Raw genomic sequence first — 22,555 nt, 5'->3', positions numbered from 1 at the left:
TCAGCTACCAAGGTACGTGCCCTTGACCAGAATCGAACCCAGGACCCTTCAGTCCAAGGGCCAACGCTCTAACCACTGAGAAAAACTAGCTAGGGCTCCTTCTTCATGTTTAATATGAGTCTTGGCGGCTGCTGTTGCTTTGCCTTCGTTTTCCTCCTCCTTCCCTACTACTCTCTTTCCCCCTCCTCCTCCTTTGTCTTCTTCCTAAGTTCCAATTTTAAAAATAGACCTTTTAGAATATATGCATCCCTACGTTCACTGCAGTGTTATTTGCAATAGCCATGGTTTGGAAGCAGCCCAGGTATCCATCAGTGAATGAGTGGATAACAAATCTGTGGTACATTTATATAATGGAATACTACTTGGCCATAAAAAAGAAGGAAATCTTACCTTTTATGGATGGACCTGGAGAGCATTATGCTGAGTGAAATAAGTCTTTCATGGAAAGACAAGTACCAGATGATTTCACTCATGTGGAACCTAATGAACAAAAAAACTAGCAAACAAAATAAAAACAGACACATAGAGCCTGGCCACTGGGGCTCAGTTGGTTGAGCGCCGACCCATGAATCAGGTTCGATTCCCACCCAGGGCACATGCTCAGTTGCAGGCTCAATCCCCAGTAGGGAGTGTGCAGGAGGCAGTTGATCAATAATTCTCTCTCATCATTGATGGTTCTATCTCTCCCTCTCCCATCCTCTCTCTGAAATCAATAAAAATGTATTTTGGGGGGGGAAAAACAGACTCAGATACAGAGAACAGACTGACAGCTGTCAGAGGGGAAGGGGGTTGGGAGGAGATAGGAACAGGTAAAGGGGGGATAAACAGTGATGAAAGGAGACTTGACTTGGTATGCTGGCCGCTCCCTCTAGTCAGGCTGCTCTGGATGCTGGCCATTCAAAGGACTGAGAATAAGTGTCTTTTGACTAAGTTTTCAGTGCCAGGCATTTTCTCATGTTATCAATTCAAGATGAGAAGATCAGTAAGTCCCTGGGGCACAGTTTCATAGAGGGCCTTTTCCTTCCCATCATTTTTTTTTAATTGTGGAAAAACTTAATGTTAAGATAAGCAGCCTCATCCCCTGGCTTGGGTCAGCCCTGTTCCATCGCCACTTCCACGTCCTGCCCCCACCCTGCTGTGGGTGTTTTGAAGCCACGCCCAGACATTATATCATCTCGTCTATAATACTGCAGTAGGTTTCTCCAGAAGATTAGGAATATTTTTAGATATAACTATAACATTATTACATAGGAAAAGTAAAATAATTTATCAATATCTTTAAATTTCTAACAAGTATAAACTAGATTTTGAAGAACAGAAGTCAGGTGAGCTGGCATCTCCTGTCCCATCTCCTGACCCTGGGCCTCTCTGCCTCACGTCAGACCTTCACTATCTCACTTTAATCCTTCCCTACTATGCATCAGCAGATACGTTAGTAACAACTGCACTCCGGTTTCCTCAACAGAGTAAAGTCCTGTTTCCGCCCAGCCGCAGCCTCGTGCTCCTTCCCTCAGCTCTTTGGGTTTGTTTTCTGTGCTCCCAATTTCTTAAGATAACTCAGCATTTCTGAGTCTGCATCCGCACCACCACTCACTCCTCCTTTCCGGGACTCACTATGTGAACAATCACGTTCTCCTCCCGTTTTTGTGTCTCTCAATGGAACAGTCTTCTCAGTTACATAGTCAAGCTGAAGCTGTGCTTGGCGACTCTGCTTCCTTCTCCTGGCCTGTCCATCGCCGAGTGTGATTCTCTCCCTGCGTGGCTGTGTGGGTCCAGCAGGTCCTACCTCTTCTGAGAGCTTCGGCTGCTGTCTGCATCATGGCTGCTGCGCTTGCTCCCTAACCAGACACGTTTGGGAGCTTCCTCGCATGTATGCCCGAGATCTCTGGGCATCTGTCCGCTTGTACTAAGAAGGGAGTGACTGACCTCAGCAGACCCCAACTCAGACCAGGAACATTTTCTCCTAAAGGAATTTGGGAATTGGGGACCCTCCATGTAAAGTAGCCAGGAGCCTCCACCAGGAGCCTCCGCCAGGAGGGTTGCATCACAGAATGCCAGGAGCTGAGAAGGTGAAACAGAAACTACAAGGTCTTCAACCCATGTCCAACTTCCTGTCTGGGACCTGGGGATCCTTTCCAAGTCTGACCTGCATCTGTCTCCTCTCCACCTACCCCGGCCTCTTCTCTTTCTCTTCCTAGTTCACGTTAACTTCGCAGAAGGTAGGGGTTTCACTTGAGAAGGATGACAGCAATTCAAAAATAACTCTGATGCCACACCAGCATGGCTCAGTGGTTGAGGGTCGACCTATGAACAAGGAGGTCATGGTTCAATTCCTAGTCAAGGCATCTGCCTGGGTTTCGAGCTCGATCCCTGGTGTGGGGCATCCAGGAGGCAACTGATCAATGATTCTCTCTCATCATTGATGTTTCTCTCTCTCTCTCCCTCTCCCTTCCTCTCTGAAATCAATAAAAATGTATTTTTTTAAAGTAACTCTGAGAACAGAACATGAGGGGCTGAAGGGAGCATCCTCCCTCAAACACCATCCTGTCTGCCTTACCCTGAGGACACAGGCTTCATTTGGATCTAAAAGTATATCCCTGGAGAAATTAAAAATGGCAGCAGAGTAAGTGGATGCTGCATGAACATGTTCCTAGGACCAAACTGGAATTACAACTCAAATACAGAAAAACTCCCTGAATAATCATCTGAAGACTCACTGGAGAGAACCCTGATAACTGAGGACAGAAAGTGGAGACCACGTAGAGACTGACAATTGCTAAGTAGGTGGTTTTGCCTGGGGGAAAGACAGCTGACCTACCCTATTGGAAAACACCTTGCCCCAAGGAGTGGAGTTGCTGAGGCCCATTAAGAGACTGATGATAACAATTAGCCTCCAGGCAGAAGCAATCACCCCACCCTGTTAGGAAAAACTCTATTCACACTTGTGGATGATTGCCTGAGGGCAATTCAAGACTAAATCCTACAGTCTGCAAGCAGAGGCAGTCTCTGGAGGCTTTGAGTCTTTGCCTGATCTAATTAGACAGAAATAGCCTCTGACACTGTCCTGCACTAGAGACTGGGAGTCATAGTAGATCTACCTAATACATATTCACAAATCCAAACAGGCAGCCAAAATGAGACAAAGAACCCCCAAATAAAAGAACAAGAGAATTCTCCAGAAGAGAGAGATGGAATGGAGATCTGAAATTTATCTGATATAGAATTCAGAATAATTATGGTAAAGATGCTCAACAGAATGAAAAAAGATAAAGTAACTATGAAAACAGAAATAAAAAATGACATAGCACAAATAAAGAACACATTGGAAGGAATACACAGCAGATTAGGGGAAACTGAGGATCCAATCAGTGAATTAGAAGACAAGAGTTGAAAAAATCACTCAATTAGAGACCCAAAAAGAAAAACAATTAAGAAACAGGAGGACACCTTAAGAGAGCTGTGGGACAACATGAAATGTTCCAATATTTGCATAGCAGGAGAGCCAGAAGAGGCAGAAAGGGGAAAAGGGATAGAGAATGTGTTTGAAGAAATAATGGCAGAAAACTTCCCTAACCTGGTGAAGGAAAAGTCACACAAATTCAAGAGGCACCGAGAACCCCCAGCAAGAAGAACCCAAACAGGCCCATGCCCAGACACATCATAATTAAAATGCCAAAATTAAAGACAAAGAGAGAATCTTAAAGGCAGCAAGAGAAAAGCAAACTGTTACCTACACTCCCATAAGGCTGACACCTGATTTCTCATCATAAACTCTACAGACCAGAAGAGAATGAAGTACTGAAGGTAATGGAAAGCAAGGATCTGAAACCAAGATTACTATATCCAGCAAGGCTATCATTAAAAATAGATGGTCAAATAAAGAGCTTCCCAGACAAAGAAAGACTAAAGGAGTTCATCACCACCAAGCTAGCATTACAAAAAATGCTAAAGGGACTGCTGTAATGAGAAGAAACAGAGAGACAAACCTAGGCATACAGAATTAAAATGGCAATAAATAAGAACCCATCAATAATAACCCTAACTGTAAATGGATTAAGTGCTCCAATCAAAAGGCATAGGGTAGCTGAATGGATACAAAAACATGACCCAACTATATGCTGTCTACAAGAGACCCACCTCAGAACAAAAGACTCACACTGGATGAGTGTAAAGGGATGGAAAAAAGTTTTACATTGAAAATGGAAAAGAAACAAAAGCTGGGGTAGCAATACTCATATCCAATAAAACAGACTTCAAAATGAAGGCCATCACAAGAGACAACAAAGATGAGTACATAATACTGAAGAGATCAATCCAGCAAGAGGATATATCCCTGATAAACATATATGCACCCAATATAGCAGCATCTAAATGTATTTTTAAAAAACTTCTAGAGGACTTTAAGGGAGAGATTGACAACAACACAGTCATAGTAGGGGACTTTAACACCCCTGTGACTTCACTGGATAGATCTTCCAGACAAAAATTTAACAAGGAAACTGATTCTAAAGGACACACTGGATCATATGGATTTAATGGACATTTATAGAATATTTCACCCCAAAGCTGCAGAATATAAATTCTTCTCAAGTGCACATGGATTATTCACAGAGATAGACCACGTGTTAGGACACAAAACAAGTCTCTACAAGTTGAAGAAGATTGAAATCATATCAAGCATCTTCTCAGATCACAGTGGAATGAAATTTGAAATCAACTACAGTAAAAAAAAACTCAAAAACTGCCGAAACCGGTTTGGCTCAGTGGATAGAGCATTGGCTTGCGGACTGAAAGGTCCCAGGTTCGATTCCGGTCAAGGGCATGTACCTGGGTTGCAGGCACATCCCCAGTAGGAGATGTGCAGGAGGCAGCTGATCGATGTTTCTCTCTCATCAATGTTTCTAGCTCTCTATCTCTCTCCCTTCCTCTCTGTAAAAAATCAATAAAATATATTAAAAAAAAAAAAAAAACTCAAAAACATTCAAACACATGGAGGCTAATTTGCATGTTATTAAACAACTAGAGGCCCAGTGCACGAATCTGTGCATAGATGGGGTCTGGCTGGCCCACCCCGATCGGGCCGGTCAGAGGGAGGGGCCGTGGGCGGTTGGCCTGCTGGCCCTGCCCCCTGGTCAAACTCTCTGTTGAACTTCTGGTTGAGGGGATAATTTGCATATTAGGATTTTATTATATAGGACTAGAGGCCTGGTGTACAAAATTCGTGCATGGGTTCAGTCCCTAGGCCTGGTCGGCAATCAGTGCAAACGTCTGGCGTGGAAGGGCAGGTCCCAGCTGACCTCTGGGTCCTGGGCAGCATCTGGGCCCCTGAGCCCCCATGTGCACCCCTCCACCTGAGTCATCGGCCCCCCGCCCAGCTCCCTCAGTGCCTAGGAGCCAGACAGCAGCCCTGCCCCCTCCACCACCACCGCTGGTAGCTGTCTGCAGGGCAATCAGGCTCCCACCCGGCTCCCTCAATACCTGGGAGCCGGGTGGTGGCCCTGCCCCCCATCTGCAGGGCTCCCACCTTGGCCTGGTGCTACCTGCTCCCCTGCTCCACCAACCCACTGCATTACCACTCTCGTCGGGGCCCATCAGGGCCAGTAGCACCTCCACTGCCGCCCACTGCCAGCGTCATGTCGCTGACGCCTGCCATGTTCTGCGCCACCCTCTCGTGGTCAGCGCACATCATAGCGGGCAGTTGAACTCCCAGTTGAACTCTCAGTCGAGGGGACAATTTGCATATTAGGCTTTTATTATATAGAATGAATGGGTTACCAATGAAATCAAGAAAGAAATGAAAAACTTTCTGGAAACAAATGAAAATGAACACACAACAACCCCAAATCTCTGGGACATAGCTAAAGCAGTCTTGAGAGGGAAGTTCATAGCACTATAGGCCTACCTCAAAAAACAAGAAAAATTAACCCTACAACTTAAAGAACTAGAAAGAGAACAAGAAAAGCCCAGAATAAGTAGCAGGAAGGAAATAATAAAGATGAGAGCAGAAATAAATGACATAGAGCAGGGGTCCTCAAACTTTTTAAACAGGGGGCCAGTTCACTGTCCCTCAGACTGTTGGAGGGCCAGACTATAGTTTAAAAAAAAAAACCTATGAAAAAAAATTTAAAAAATTAAAAAAAAAAACTATGAACAAATTCCTATGCATTCTGCACATATCTTATTTTGAAGTAAAAAACCAAAATGGGAACAAATACAATATTTGTATTTGCATGTGGCTCGCGGGCCATAGTTTGAGGACTCCTGACATAGAGACTTTAAAAAGCAATACAAAAAATCAGTGAAAGCAAGAACTAGTTCTTTGAAAAGATGAACAAGATTGATGAGTCACTAGCCAGACTCATCAAGAAACAGAGGACTCAAATAAATAAAATCAAAAATGAAAGCAGAGAAGTAACCACCAACACCACCAAAATATAAAGGATTATAAGAAAGTGCTATGAACAACTATATGCCAACAAGCTGGACAATGTGAATGAAATGGATAAATTCCCAGAAAAATATAATCTCCCAAAGCTAAATCAGGAAGAATAAGAAAACCTGAATAGGCCAATAACAACTGATGAAATAGAAGCAGTAATAAAAAAACCTCCCAGCAAACAAAAGCCAGAGTCCGAATGGCTTCACAGGTGACTTTTACCAAACATTCAAAGAAGAACTAACACCTATACTCCCCAACTATTCCAAAAATCCAAGAGGAAGGAACATTTCCCAGCTTTTTTTATGAGTCCAGCGTTATCTTAATTCCAAAGGCAAATAAAGACACTACAAAGAAAGGGAATTACAGGCCAATATCTCTGATAAACTTAGATGCTAAAATATTCAACAAGATATTAGCAAATCAGATCTAGCAATATATTAGAAAGATCATACTCCATGACCAAATGGGATTTATCCCTGGGGATGCAGGGCTGGTACAATATTCGCAAATCAATAAATGTGATACATCACATAAACAAATTGAAAGACAAAAATCACATGATCTTATCAATAAATGCAGAAAAAGCATTCGACAAAATCCAACACCCATTTTTGATTAAAAAATAAACTCTCAGGGAATAGAAGGAGCACATCTCAACATGATAAAGGCCATATATGACAAACCTACAGCCAACATCATACTCAGTGGGCAACATCTAAAAGCATTTCCCCTAGGCCAGTGTTGTACATTCATCCCCAACAACACAGCTCCAGATGGAATCATCACTAAGGCCCTACAGGGACTAGCAGCTTTAGCTAATGAGTTAGCTGAGAATCCTGGAACTGAGGATCCTTTCTCCGATTTACTAGAGCAGTGGTTCAGAGAATGGAAGATAATGATGGTATCCATATTCTCCTCTTTGATAATCAGGTTAGGAGTTACAGTAATGGGATGTTGTATCACCTTATGTATGAGGGGTCTTATCGAAAGGGTAATTGAAACCCCATTGACCAAATCTATAATAATAGAAGCGTAATATGCTAATTAGACCAGACGTCCTTCCTTCCAGACAAATCCACAGCGGGCGGGAGCCAAGACAGAGGCAGCAGAGGACCCTGGCCACAGCCACAGCAGGTGGGGGCCGCAGTGGTGGTGGTGGGTGGGGGCTGGGGCCAAGGCCCTTGTACAAATTTCATGTATCAGGCCTCTAGTAGCAAAATAATCTTCTCCTAGACACTGCAGAGCATGAAAGTCAACAAATGTTAACTGAGTTTGAAGAAAAGAGTTAAATGAGAAAAGGGGGGAATTGTGAGAATAAGCAAGTAATTTTTTCTGTCAAAGAAGGGAGGTTAGGCAGACACCATTTGGGTCATATGACTTGGCTGCCACCATTTTGGCTCCCGTGACTTGCAGCTTCCCTGGGGGGCTGCCATTTAGAAACAGCAAAGGTCAGCCCCTTCCTTTAAATTAGCCAGTTGTGCAAGCGTGTGAGCCTAAGCTCTTCCAATCAAGAGTGAGAAACAGATGATGTTCATCAGGCATAAAAGCCCGAACAGACCACCCTCTCAGTGTGCATGTGCTCCCAGATAGTGTGCGTGCGCACCCTCCCAAAGGAGTAAAGATATTTGCCTTGCATAAAAAAATAAAAGCATTTCTCCTAAGAACAGGAGCAAGACAGGCATGCCCACTTTCAGCTCTCCTATTCAACATAGTACTGGAAGTGCTAGCCATCGCGATTAGACAGGAAGAAAAAATAAAAGGGATTCAAATTGGAAAGGAGGAAATAAAACTCTAACTATTTGCAGATGACATGATATTGTATATAGAAAACCCTAAAGACTCCACCAAAAAACTACTAGATTTAATAAATGAATTTGGCAATGTAGCAGGATACAAAATCAACACCCAAACATTGACAGCTTTCTCATACACCAATTAGAGATCTGGTGCATGGATTTGTGCACCGGTGGGGTCCGTCAACCTGGCTTGCACCCTCTTGCAATCCGGGATTCCTCGGGGAATGTTGGACTGCCGGTTTCGGCCTGATCCCTATAGGCCAGGCAGCAGGCAGCTGGGGAGGAGCCTGAGCCCTGGCCAGGCACCGTGCCACTCCCACTCATCCCGGCCCTGCTATGCCTACTGCTGCCATGGTAGTGCTGCCAAGGAGGTGGGAGAGCCTAGTGCCACCACAGCTACACTCACCAGCCATGAACCCGGTGTCTGGTGCCCATCTGTCAGCTGAGTGGCGCTCCCACTGTGGGAGTGCACTGTACACCAGGGGGCAGCTCCTGCATTGAGCGTCTGCCCCCTGGTGGTCAGTGCATGTCACAACGACAGGTCAACCGGTTGTTCAGTCACTTAGGCTTTTATATATAGAGATAATGAATTTTCAGAAAGAAATTAAACAAACAATCCCATTTACCATTGCAACAAAAAAAATTAAGATATTTAGGAATAAACTAACCAAGGAGGCAAAAGACCTTTTCTCTCAAAACTACAGGACATTGAAAAAAGAGATAGAATAAGATATATGCAAGTGGAAGAATATACCATGTTCATGGATTGGTAGGACCAACATCATTAAAATGTCCATACTACCCAAGGGAATCTACAATTTCAGTGCAATTCCTGTTAAAATACCAACAGCATATTTCACAGATCTAGAACAAATACTCCAAAAATTTATATGGAACCAAAAGAGACCCCAAATAGCTGTAGCAATCTTGAGAAAGAAGAAAAAAGTTGGAGGAATCACAATACCAGATTTCAAGTTATACTACAAAGCTGCAATCAAAACAGCCTGGATTTGACAAAAGAACAGGCATATAGATCAATGGAATACAACAGAGACCCCAAGAAATCGACCCAAGCCATTATGATCAATTAATATTTGACAAAGGAGGCAAGAGCATACAATGGAGTGAAGATAGTCTCTTCAATAAATGTTGTTGGGAAAATTGGACAGATATATGAAAAAAAAAGAAAGAAATGAGACCACCAACTTACATCAAACACAAGAATAAACTCAAAATGGATAAAAAGACTTAAAGTAAGTCATGAAACCATAGAAGTCCAAGAACAAACCATAGGCAGCAAATCTCAGACATCTCTTGTAGCAATATGCTTACAGATACATCTCCGAGGGCAAAAGAAACTAAGGAGAAAGTACACAAATGGGACAACTTCACAATAAAAAGCTTCTGAATAGAAAAAGAAACCATCAACAGAATGAAAAGGGTGTCCACTGTATGGAAGAACATATTTGGCAATGATACATCTGGTAAAGGGTTAATATTCAAAATACATAAGGAACTCATACAACTTAACAGAAAGAAGATAGTCCAATTAAAAAAAGGCAAAGGACCTAAATAGATACTTCTCCAAAGTGGACATACAGAATGCCAAGACACATATGAAAAAATGCTCAAAGTCACTGATCATCAGAGAGATGCAAATCAAAACGACCATGAGGTACCATCTCACACCTGTCAGAATGGCTACTATCAACAAATTAACAAATGACAAGTGCTAGCAAGGATGTGGAGCTAAGGAAACCCTAGTACACTGCTGGGGGGAATGCAGGCTGGTATAGCCATTATGGAAAACAGTATGAAGTTTCCTCAAAATATTAAAAATGGAACTTCCATTTGACCCAGTGACCCCACTTCTAGGAATATATCGTAAGAAGCCCAAAACACCAATCAGAAAGAATGTATGCACCCCTATGTTAATAGCAGCACAAATCATAGTTGCTAAGATCTAGAAACTGCCCAAGTGCCCATCAGTAGATGAGTGGATAAAAAAGCTGTGATACATTTACACCATGGAATACTATGCAGCAGTATAAAAGAATAATCCCTTACCCTTTGTGACAGCATGGAGGGACCTGGAGAGTATCATGCTAAGTGAAATAAATCAGTCAGAGAAAGACAAGTATCACATGATCTCACTCATATGTGGAATCTAAGTAACAAAGTAAACTGATGAACAGAGTGGATCCAGAGACATGGAAGCATGGAACAGAGTGCGGAATCTCGGAGGGAAGGTGGGGGAGGGTGGGTGGGTGGGAGGTGATCAACCAAAGACCTTGTATGTGTATATGCATAACCCATGGACATGGACAATTAGGTGGTGAAAGCCTGGGGTAGGGGGCGAGGGTGGGCTGGAAGGAGTTAATGAGGGGGGAAGAGGGACATATGTAATACTTTCAACAATAAAGATTTAAAAAATAAATCTGGGCCAGGCCCAGTCCCTGCTCGGCAGGAGCATTTAGGAAGCAGCAGCTGCAGTGTTGACAGTGGTGCGGGGAAATGTACCTAGGAGAATGTGGAGCAAAGGAGTGGGCAGACTTGCTGTCTGTTGGTTTTGCTTCTGTGCCCAAGTTTCAGGGCTGCGCACTGACCTCTGGCCTCTTGGTAGGGACTCTTCCGAGTGGCTCCATCCGCCTCCAAATTGAAGAAGCTGAAAGCTGCCTTGGACTGCTGTGTGGTGGACGTGCAGGAGTACTCAGCAGACCCACACGCGATCGCAGGTGGGTGCTCACAGCCCCTGGGCACGGTGCTCCCTCGTGCTGTAGATGCTCACAGGGAAGGGAGAACATGGAGGGTGTGTGACCACGTGTCACAGACACTGGAGCCCGTGGCTTCCTGGCAAGCTTTAGGTGCGTCCACGAGGGCCAGTGTTAAGCCTGGTTGCTATGCCCCTGGAGGGAAGGTCTCCCCTGTGTGCCAGCAGACGATGAGAGAGTGGTGGGAATTAGAGGCCAGGAGGCCAATGCCATCGCCAACCCAGGCCCCGTTGCCTTGCCAGGGCCTTGGGTCCACTCCCACAGGAAGCCACCGTTGGATGCTATCTGGGTCAGGGAGCCCGTCCTAGATGTAACCCCCGTGGGTAATGCTGGCTGGTGGTGCTTGTCTCTGCCATTCCAAGTGGCTCATGGCCAATATTGTATTCATGCCCAGGAGCTTTGAAATCTTACCTCCGAGAGTTGCCAGAACCTCTTATGACCTTTGAACTCTATGACGAGTGGATTCAGGCTTCCAAGTGAGTACACCACATTTTGGAGTGGCTTGTGGGTTGGAGTCTCTCTGGAAGTATTTGTTGAAATTATGAAAGCATGTCACCTATGGTCCAGCAGCTCCTTTCTCAGTATCTGTCATGCAGAAACACCTGCCATGCTTGTACAGGTGCCCTTAGAGGCATATGCAGGAACATGGATTGCAGCATTTGCTGAAATGGCAAAAGCCTAAAAGTTACTAAATGTTCATTGGTGTGGGGTAGGGAGTGGCTGAATGAACTGTGGTATGTCTACACGGTGACATACTCTACAGCAGTCAAACCATAGGTAGAGCTATTCACGCTATCATGAAAAGGCACGAAGATTTGTTATTGAGTGAAATAAAGCAAGTTAACGGGCACCTATGATATTCCGTTGTTGTAAAAAGAAGAAAAGCATTGAAAACAACACAGTTTTAAGAGTGGCTCTTTGTATGTGTAAATGCATGAAAGAAGGTTCTGGAAGGGCTCACACAGTCAGAGGTAGTGATTCCCTCTGGAGTAGAATACAAGAGAGTGGTCACAGGAGCCCTTAAGCTGTCTCCAATAGATAAAAATATTTTAATAACAATAAACACTATAAACACATAACATCTGGGCGAGGACACATTCCACCCTCTGGAAGATGAGCCGGAGGGAGGGCCCACCTGGAGGTGACAGGACAGCACCTGAGGCTCCAGTCCTGTTGGGAAGAGAGAAAATGCAAAGAGCAGGCAAAGCCACAGCCAGCTGCCTTCCTCACGTGGCACATGCGTTAGCATCAGCCATGGGAAGAGCTACCTCAATAAATGCTGTTATTTGGAGGACTGGGTTTTAGTGAGTAAATGGCATGGCTGGTGAGGAACCAGGAGGACTGCCAGCAGAGAGCAGGAGGTAGAGACGCGCAGGAAGAAGAGATGGGGGAGAACATTTTATGAGAGCAGGACTCAGCCCGGTGCCGGGGAAAGAACATGATTTCTGGAGGTCTCTAGCGTGGGAGTTAGTCGTAAGGAGCAGCCAGCATCGTGCCAGAAAGAACACGAGTGTGCACCTGCTCTGTAAGACCTGGGCTAGAGGAGAAGCCCGCGGACCTCAAGTGAAGCCCGGCTGGTGTGTGTCGAGGTAGAGGAAGGTGCTCCAGTCCTGGTGTGTCACTGTTTGTTTCCATGACATCATGGAGGTCAAGCACTGTACAGGGCTGGCTGAACGTACGGTGTTCTTGTTCTCATTGTGGAGAAGTGTGGGTTCTGTGAGGGTAGTAATAATCATAGGGGACACTATTTGTTGAGTGATTTTTAGAGACTTGACCTTGTTCTAAGCCAGGGGTCCTCAAACTTTTTAAACAGGGGGCCAGTTCACTGTCCCTCAGACCGTTGGAGGGCCGGACTATAGTTTAAAAAAAAAACTATGAACAAATTCCTATGCACACTGCACATATCTTATTTTGAAGTAAAAAAACAAAATGGGAACAAATACAGTATTTGTATTTGCATGTGGCCCGCGGGCCGTAGTTTGAGGACCCCTGTTCTAAGCTCATTATATGTTTTTAATTCATCTAATTCCACATTATGAAGTGGGTTGTACTCTTTCTCCCATTTTCCAGATGAGGAAGTTGAGTCACGGGGCAGGTATGTAATGGCAGGTTACTTGCTGTCTAATAAATGGCAAAATGAGGATCTGGTTCCAGAACCCAGGTGGTTAGCCATGGCGCCTGAGGCCTCTCTAGAACAGCACTGTGGTCCTGGGGTGAGGATCTAGAGCAGCACTGTGGTCCTGGGATAGAGATCTATAATGGCACTGTGGTCCCGGGGTGAGGATCTATAATGGCACTGTGGTCCTGGGGTGAGGATCTATAATGGCACTGTGGTCCTGGGGTGAGGATCTAGAGCAGCACTGTGGTCCCGGGGTGAGGATCTAGAGCAGCACTGTGGTCCTGGGGTGAGGGTCCAGAATAGCACTGTGGTCCCGGGGTGAGGATCTAGAATGGCACTGTGGTCTGGGGTGAGGATCTAGAGCAGCACTGTGGTCCCGGGGTGAGGATCTAGAGCAGCACTGTGGTCCCGGGGTGAGGGTCCAGAATAGCACTGTGGTCCCGGGGTGAGGATCTAGAATAGCACCGTGCTCCTGGGGTGAAGATCTAGAATGGCACTGTGGTCTGGGGTGAGGATCTAGAGCAGCACTGTGGTCCCGGGGTGAGGATCTAGAGCAGCACTGTGGTCCCGGGGTGAGGGTCCAGAATAGCACTGTGGTCCCGGGGTGAGGATCTAGAGCAGCACTGTGGTCCCGGGGTGAGGATCTAGAGCAGCACTGTGGTCCCGGGGTGAGGATCTAGAGCAGCACTGTGGTCCCGGGGTGAGGATCTAGAGCAGCACTGTGGTCCCGGGGTGAGGATCTAGAGCAGCACTGTGCTCCTGGGGTCAGGATCTAGAGCAGCACTGTGGTCCCGGGGTGAGGGTCCAGAATAGCACTGTGCTCCTGGGGTGAAGATCTAGAGCAGCACTGTGGTCCCGGGGTGAGGGTCCAGAATAGCACCGTGCTCCTGGGGTGAGGATCTAGAATGGCACTGTGGTCCTGGGGTGAGGATCTAGAGCAGCACTGTGGTCTGGGGTGAGGATCTAGAGCAGCACTGTGGTCCTGGGGTGAAGGAGAGTAAGAACAGACCCTCTGATGGAAACTCCCTTTTACTTGATGTCTGAGGGTCTTGGTGATGCAAAGCTAGAGAAGGGGAGGATGCCTGTGCTTCAATGTCTGAGAGACACTCCTCCCTCCTCATTTGTGAAGGTGGGTCTCATAGGAAATAGGAAGGATCCTGAAGCCACAGAGCTCAGTGTCTGGGAACCAAGGAAAAGCAAGGACTGTGTGTCCTGCCTTAAAGATTGTGACATGCTCACACTCTCCAAAGAAAGTAATTTGTCTGGAACAGCCATTTGCAGCCTTCCGTGTACATTAGTTTCCTGGGAAGCTTTTAAAAGATACCCATGCCTGGACCTTTTTTTCCCAGATTCTGATTTCATTGGTTGGGCTCCTTGTTTCAAAACTCCCAAGGCTGTTGGGTTGATAACCATTGACCTCTGATGAAGCTGAGTCTCATGAACGAGCCACGCTAACCCTAACTAACAGCAACGCTGCCTGCTCTGTGGGGATGGGGCAGCCAGGAGTTGGAGGTGGAGCCAGGGAAGCCGCGGGGACAGCAGTTAGGGATCTCAGGACAGTGCAGCGTGGCCTATACCTCAGAGGACACAACTTTGCAAGCCACGTAAGTGAAGTGTTTCCACGCTGGAGTCTAGGAAGCAAGGACTGAGGCTGCAGTCATAGGGCTCCTTCCACAGGACGGACATGCCTCACCTTCGCACTGGCCGCTCCCTCTGATGCAGGTGTCCCGAAACCTTTGCCCCAGGGCCTTGCCTTTAATGTAACCTCAGAAAGGCCTGTCTGACAACCCCAAGGTAAAGCAGCCAGCAGTCGCCATAAGTCCCATCCGTGTTCGTTGTCCTGGGAACTGACTGCCTGGCTCAGGCTGTGTGAGTAGCCGGTTTCCTTGTAAGCTTTGCAAACTGGCTGACCACTGCCTCCCGCCCTCAGGACAGAGCCTGACGTGCAGGAAGTGCTCAGTGTGTGTTTGCTGATTTTTACTGAACCAAAGGTCTTCACAGCATCTACCCTTTCACCTTAGAAAGGACTAAGGAGCAGGACCGGGAATGGGGTTTGGTGCCCCAGGAGGCGCTCAGCTGCTGGAGGCGAGAGCGGAGGCAGCAGCCACGGTGGCTGCAGAGCCTGACAGTGACCGAGAGATGAGCACTTTGTACGATTCTCCTTTAAACCACTCACACTTAGGGATTGTCAGGACCGTGCAGGGTGGCCTGTAACTCAAAGGACACGACTTTGCAGCCAGGTAAATAAGAGACTAGAAAGTTCTCTTACTAATCCCATTTACAGTGGGGGGCGTGAGGTTCACAGAGGAAATCCTTGGCACATGTTCGCGGGGGGAGGGGGGGCGGGTGGAACTAGGCTGCCTGACAGCAGACCCTCTCTGGCCAGCCTTTGGTCAAAGGGACATGAGCTGTTACCTTCCCATTTCTTCCTGGGAGGCGTGGCTTTCATGCCAGGTTCCCAGCAGAGGTTCCACTTGGAGAGTCTTTCCCTCTCCCTCTGGCTAACTGGTCGGGATCCATGGGAGGCCTCTGGGAACTCCGCATGTGAGTGACCGCCACCCTCCCCGTCCCCCCGTCCCCCCTTCCCCCCCAGACCCTAGTCAAGGGCTCAGAGCCGGGGCCTCGCCAGCTGGTGTTTCCTTTCTGTTTTTCTGATCATAAGGCCTTCCGAACCATGTAGGCCTTGATGTAGATTTTCATGAAAAGTACTTAAAAAGTGTAATCCTATGAGCAATTCTCTTCATTCTCAGAGGGCTTATGAATAAAGAAACCCTTCGAGCAAATCTTCCTGTCTAGTGGAGAAACCCTTGTTCATGCGAATTACCCACCTCTGAGTTACATCTGGATAGATCAGATTCCTTATCTCCATGAGTCATTAAATTCACTTATTCAGAAGGGACTCACCGAATGTCATTAAATAATATTTGCTGAACTGAACAGTAAGCTGCCACCATGGTGTGGACGTGGTTGAACTTCCACTGTGGTCCTGGGGTGAAGGAGAGGGAGAACATGTCCTTGTTACTCACTGCATGTCTATGCCACCTTAGTGATACGAAGCTGGAGAAGGGGAGGACGCCTTTGCTTCAGGATCTGAGAGACAGCCCTCCCCCCTCACTTGTAGAGGTGGGTCTCACAGGAAACAGGAACTAGGAAGGATCCTGAGGCCTCAGAGCTCAGTGTCTCAGAACTAGGAAAAGTAAGGACTTCTTCCTGCCCCGGGAAGGTGTGTGGGTCCTGTTTGGTGCCAGGTGTCCTGGTTTCTGGGCCAGAATCGCCCTCCTGACAACACCAGGCCCTGCCTACTACAGAGCTCAGGTGTCCGGCCTCTGCCCTCCTGCCCCCACTGCTGCCTGGCACACATTCACCTGGACATGAGACGTGGGGAGAGGGAGTTTTGTTAAGAGCACAGGACAAGACAGAAAGAGAACATAGAGGGGAGGTAATAGTAACCAAACATTTGAGTAGTCATAGCTTGCTGACACTGTCAGGCACATGGGTGGCTCCTTATTCTCAAATATTACAGTGACGGGTCAATGTGGCTGCCAGGGAGACTGCGGTAAGTCATGCTCAACCAGTGGCTTTTCCTATTAATTCCCCAGCATCCAGGAGCAAGAAAAGAGGCTTCAGGCTCTGTGGAATGCTTGTGAAAAATTGCCCAAGGCCAATCACAGCAACATCCGGTGAGTGGACCCTGGAGACACTGGGTCAGTTATTCAAGGCCCAGACACAGTTTCCCGGTTGGAAGTTGTGGTCACTAACATGCACTGAATTTCATGGTGTCCAAAGCGTTAACATGCATGGTCTCTGCCCAGCCTCCACCAATCCTGTGAAGTTGTTCATTTCCATTTTGCAGATGAGGAAACGGGGCATATGACTTTGGAGGTTGCCTAATTAGCCATTGGCTAATTCAGTTAAGTTCTTTGATTTGCAAGGAGCAAAGATTAATGTAAGTTATTTCAAGGTATTGGGAATTTATTGCAAAGATGGGTGTTCGTGGACACCTGGGAGAAGCTGAGCAAACCTGGGGCTGCAGTGGGCAGGTGTGTGCTGAGCTAGCCTGCAGGAAGGAGAGGCTGGGAGAACGTACTCCAGCGCTCCACCCTTCACCAGCTATTTTAAACACGTCCACCTCTCGCTTTTCTTGCGACCACCCGAGATCTTACTTCCTGCTGCTGTGCAGATCTTTCCCTCCCCGGCTTCTGCTCCTTCACACTTTTGCTTCCTCATCACTTTGTCTTGCCAGCACTGCTCCTGGCCCCACGCCTCTTCTCACGGTTTCTCTAGATACAGATTTTTAGCTTCAGCTCCTGCCACCATCTGCCTGATAATTTCTGTTTCCCTGTAAGAAGTCCCAATAGTGAGGTAAGGTAGATCCTCAAAAAATTAAACATAGAATTACCACTTGACCCAGCAATCCCACATCTGGCTATGTAGACAATAGATTAGGAAGCCAAGACTTGCTCTGTACACCCATGTTCAGAGCCACATTATTCACAACAGCTAAGAGGTGGAAACAAGCCACATGCCCCTCAGTGGATAAATGGGCCAACGAAATGCACATGCAATGCAGTGTTCAGCCTTAGAAGGGGAGGAAATTCTGACACAGGCTACCATGTGGATGAACCTTGAGGGCACGGTGCTAAGTGAAAAAAGCCAAACACAAAAGAACAAATACTGCATGAGTCACTCATATGAGGCACCTGGAATAGTCACACTCGCAGAGACAGGAAGTAGGCTGGAGAGTTCCAGTGGCTGTAGGGGAGGAGGATGGGAGGGTGTTGTTTAATGGTGCAGAGGTCAAGTTTAGGGTGTTGGAAAGTTCTGGAGCTGGAGAATGGTGACAGTTTCCTAAAAGTGTGGAAGTACTTACGGCCACTGGATTATATACTTAAACGTAGTTAAACGGTGACTCGTATATTTTACCACTATTTAAAAAAAAAAAAAAGGGAAGAATCAGATTGGTATAACATTGAGTATTGCTGACTACAGCCTCGGCCTCCGGCAGCGGTGGGCTGGCTGCTCTCAGCTGGGCTGCGTTCTGGTCCAGGGTGTGGCCTCTTGGAGTGAGATATGGTCAGGAGAGGCTGGGACAGGGGCAGCTGAGTCCGCCCTTTCTGCCAGGCTGCCAGGAGCAAAGGGGCCTCAGGAACTGGGAGTACCTGAGAGTCCGGGAGAAAACGTGCCCCCAGGGTACTTGGCAGAGCCTGACAGACTTTGGGCATGATTTGCCAGCGCTATTTTTGTGTGCTTCATTTGTAAATAGCTTCCTTACTGGTTCTTTTTTTTTTTTAATAGCTTTATTGAGATATAATTCACATATCATTGTACCCCTTTAAAGTATACGATTCTGTGTGGGTTTTGTATAACTATCACCACATCTCATTTTAAACATTTTCATCACCTCAAAAAGAAGCCCTATTCCCATTAGCAGTCACTCCTCGTGTCCCCCAGCCCAGCCCCTGGCAGCCCGACCTGCTTCCCACCCCTGTCTGTGGATATGCCTGTGCTGGATAGACCATGTAAACGGAATCGTGCAACATGTGGTCTTTCCTTTCTCAGCAGGATGTTTTCAAGGTTCATCCATGTGGTAGCATGTGTCAGAGCTTCATTTCTTTTTTACAGCTGAACTAGAGGCCCAATGCATGAAATTTGTGCAAGAGTAGGCCTTCTTTCCCCCAGCTGCCGGTACCGGCTTCCCTCTGGCACCCGAGACCCGGGCTTTCCTCATAGCCTTGGCTTAGTCCAAAAGGTCGTCCAGTCTAATTAGCATATTGTGCTTTTATTATTATAGATAATATCTCATTGTATGGAGAGACCACATTTAATGTACCCATATATCCCACATCTGACTACTGAGTAATACTGCAAGTCTGTGTGGACCTGCTTCTCTTGGGCATATCCCTAGGAGTGGAATTGCTGGGTCGTATGCTGAGTCTTTAACTTGTTCTTCATTGACTTTCTCCAGAAAGCCCCACTGAGGGGCTCCAAAGGGACCAGGGGATAGACTCCAGGCCTGTAGATGTCCCTTCCGATGACACCGGACACTTTGCTTCTCCCCTCTGCACACAGGGAAGATGGCAGGTGACAGATTTGAAGTGAAGATGGAACTTTAGGCCATTTTATACTAAGTCCAGAGGAAGGATGGAGACTTTCTCTGGCCAGAGGTTGACATATAACAGTGATGTCTGAGTCTGTCTGTTTTTGGGGCATTCCCAATGCCCCGGTGCATGACGTGTCTTCATCATATTGAAGAAAGTATGCGTCTCATTGTCAGTAAGCTATACTACTACGCGAGAGAAGTTTCCACCCAGTGCTGGGGGAGTGCGCAGGTGGTGAACTCTTAGTTAAAATTGGCCCTTCCCACTTCCTTTCAGATACTTGATCAAATTTTTATCGAAGCTGTCAGAATATCAAGATGTAAACAAGATGACTCCCAGTAACATAGCAATTGTGTTAGGACCCAACCTCCTGTGGCCACAAGCAGAAGGGTGAGTACAGGGAGTGTGGGCGTGTGGGGACCGCTGGCTGCAGGGTCAGGGCCTTCCCTGACTCTCCCTCACCAGACTCATTATTTCTCAAGGCAGATTTCCTCCCCAGACTCCTCCCCCTTTAGGCTCAGGAGGAGGCCCAGGATTCTGCAGATCTTCCCATTGGTCATCTCAGAGCTGCAGGTCTGCCGGGCGGGTCTCCTCCAAGCTAATCCAAGACAGTGTCGGGGTGAGAGGGCAGGGGCCTGGCGGAGTGGGCGAGGCAGGCTCTCCCCGGCTTTCCTGACTCTGAAGAGCACGCATCCGGTGTCAGGGCCCAGGGAGACCGAGGGATCTCGGAGAAGAGCACGGAGCTGGGAGAAGAGACTGGCGGTTATGGGGCTCACACCTCCCGTTGAAAGGGGCCCCCCACCTGCTGATGTGTGCAGCTTACTCATTTCCTTACGCGTGTCCTTACAAGTCTCATGTATGGAGGATTTCCATGGCTGTCTCCATCTTGTGCCGGGGAAAGGGGTCCAGAAAGGTGAACCTCTTCTTCCCAAGAGAAAGCTGCTCTCAGACCGAGGTCTGCAGGCTCCTGGGCCAGGGCCCTCGCGCTATGGGGGCCGGGTCTCGGAGGATGACCGCCCACGCTCTGCTCTGTGCCTGCAGGAACATCACGGAGATGATGACCACGGTTTCGCTGCAGATTGTCGGGATCATCGAACCCATCATCCAGCATGCGGACTGGTTCTTCCCCGGGGGTACGTGGGGCGGCCAGTGGGGGAGGGGCGGCTGGGAAAGAGCAGGTGTCGCTGTGAGTTCTGAACCTTTGGAACAAGTGTCACTGCCCAGAGGTGTGTGCTTGTTCTGTTGTGCTGTGTTTTTAATCCCCCTACACACACACGCGCGCGCATGCACACACACACGGGCACACGCACACACACACGGGCACACACACACACTCACACACCCACTCACACACACACACTCTCTCACACACACACTCAGGTATAGGGTGGAGTCACGGCAGGTTCCTACTCTCTGGCCTGAAGGTGACCACTGCCTGTACCAGCCATGACCATGGACTTTCTGGTCCAGCGTCCATACCATGGTTTCCTTAAACCTGTGGATCCTTCAGTGCTGGTGCAGACAGGAAAGAGACCCTTCCTGGTTGAAGGGGGGCTGAGACCAGAGGGAGGGGATCACCTGGGTGCCACCCTTTGTTCTTCTTGGCGCTGTCCTCCGAGCATCCCTCAGCATGTGAAGGTGGTCAGGTTCTCTTTCGTGCCTGGTTCAAGGAGAAGGCAGCCCCCCACAGCGGGTTTTCATCACCGTCCTCAGCATGGGACCCCTCGCGTCTGTGGCTCTCAGCTGACGGCTCTGAAGAGATAGCAGTTGCTACACTAAGCTGTGTCCCCTTTAGAAAAGGCTATCTGACCTTATGGTTAGTAAAATTTAAAGGCATTTTATGCTAATGTCTCCATCCTCTATCAGCAGTGATCGATTAGTGCTGATCTAGCACTTTAGAAGTTTGAGTGTGTTTATTTTGTTTCATGTGCTTTGACCATGAGAGCTCTTAAGAGTTCTGTTAGTCACGTAAAAAGCTGGGTGAGGGTCAGCAGTGAGGCTACAGAAAAGCAGGAAAGGAGTTGACGGCATGATGGACACGGCAGGTGCTGTGAGGAGCCCATGCGTTACCGCTGCAGCCCATGGATGATGACAGGGAAAGGGGGGGTGAGCACTCCTGTGTCCATCTATAGTCAACAGCCTGAGTGGCCTGAGTGAAATCTCCAGTTCTAATCCTTCCCCATTTCTCTCTTTAGTTTTCCAGGAAGACATTCTCATCTATAAATCATAACACTGCCCCTTATTTTATTGTCTTGGCTGATGCCATAGGCCAGCACCCCGCCAGGGGTGTTAGATGACAGTGGTGAGGGGGCATGGCTCTTTCCTGATCTGATTAAGACCCTCTTCACAATGAGGGTTGCGGTAGCTGATTTTATCTTTTTCGGGAAGTATGCCTCTGTTTCCATTTCATTAAGTTTGCTTTTAATCACAAATATAAACTGCTTTATTAAATGCCCTCATATTAACATGATAGGTGAGTTATATGAAGATGAACTAATATCAATAGATGGCCTAACATGGAACCATGGAACAACATTCTCTACGGGTGAAGTAGGGAGAGGCCAGCTGCTCCCCTCTCTGCCATGGAAGCATGTGACAGGCCCATTCTTTCTTCCTCACAGAGATAGAGTTCAACATCACGGGGAATTACGGGAGTCCGGTCCACGTGAACCACAACGCCAACTACAGCTCGATGCCCTCCCCAGACATGGACCCCACCGACCGGCGCCAGCCCGAGCAGGCCCGCCGGCCCCTCAGCGTTGCCACAGATAACATGATGCTGGAGTTTTACAAAAAGGATGGGTATGAGCTGGAGTCCCTTTCTCCGCATCGGGGTTGGAGAGGGAGGGCTGGGAGGTAACCAAGACCCGGATCGACAGGAAGGCTGTGCGCACTGGCAGCGTTCGGTGACTGTGGCCTAAGCTGACCCTCAGCCTTGACGCTTTCATCCGCGCCTGGGCGAGCCGCTGAGCGTGCTGCGCGGGTCGGGTCAGGGGCCGGGCAGCTGCAGCCCCTGAGCCAACAGCTGTGGTCAGGGACTGACTAGTTCTCCTCAAAAGAGAGAAAAGTCGGTCATTAAGGGGAATTAAAAATATATATAAACTCTTTATTTTGACTTGAAATTTATCAATCTCAGTTCTCAAATGTTTGATTTTTGATGCTAGGTCTGCTCGCTTGTGCTCTGCAGCAAGTTACACAGCACCTCTGTACCGTCTAACATGTTCCGTTTCCGTCTCTTTAAACCAAGAGAAAACCTAGTGCTTAAAGTCATCTGAGTGTGAAACCCTAGTAGAGTTTTAAGATTTTTTCCTTGTCTTTTATGATTATCACCT

At 47.5% G+C, this 22,555-nt stretch overlaps 1 protein-coding gene across 4 annotated transcripts in view; it reads left to right on the top strand.

The window, feature by feature from the left end:
* Positions 1 to 22,555, top strand: part of ARHGAP44 (Rho GTPase activating protein 44) — a 186,076-nt gene that overhangs the window by 138,652 nt on the left and 24,869 nt on the right. For all 4 annotated transcript variants that reach the window (XM_070394907.1, XM_070394905.1, XM_070394904.1 and 1 more), the window contains exons 11-16: positions 10,859 to 10,970; positions 11,401 to 11,482; positions 16,725 to 16,805; positions 19,500 to 19,613; positions 20,265 to 20,356; positions 21,845 to 22,025. In XM_070394907.1, coding sequence (XP_070251008.1) covers positions 10,859 to 10,970; positions 11,401 to 11,482; positions 16,725 to 16,805; positions 19,500 to 19,613; positions 20,265 to 20,356; positions 21,845 to 22,025 — 662 coding nt within the window. The remainder of the gene's footprint in view (positions 1 to 10,858; positions 10,971 to 11,400; positions 11,483 to 16,724; positions 16,806 to 19,499; positions 19,614 to 20,264; positions 20,357 to 21,844; positions 22,026 to 22,555) is intronic.

Source organism: Myotis yumanensis, unplaced genomic scaffold (assembly GCF_028538775.1).
Source record: "Myotis yumanensis isolate MYYU_CA2020_CCGP unplaced genomic scaffold, mMyoYum1.0.hap1 SCAF_16, whole genome shotgun sequence".
NCBI classification, from domain to species: Eukaryota; Metazoa; Chordata; class Mammalia; order Chiroptera; family Vespertilionidae; genus Myotis; species Myotis yumanensis.
Note: the sequence above shows the minus strand (reverse complement) of the source record. Positions and strands in the feature narration are given on the sequence as shown.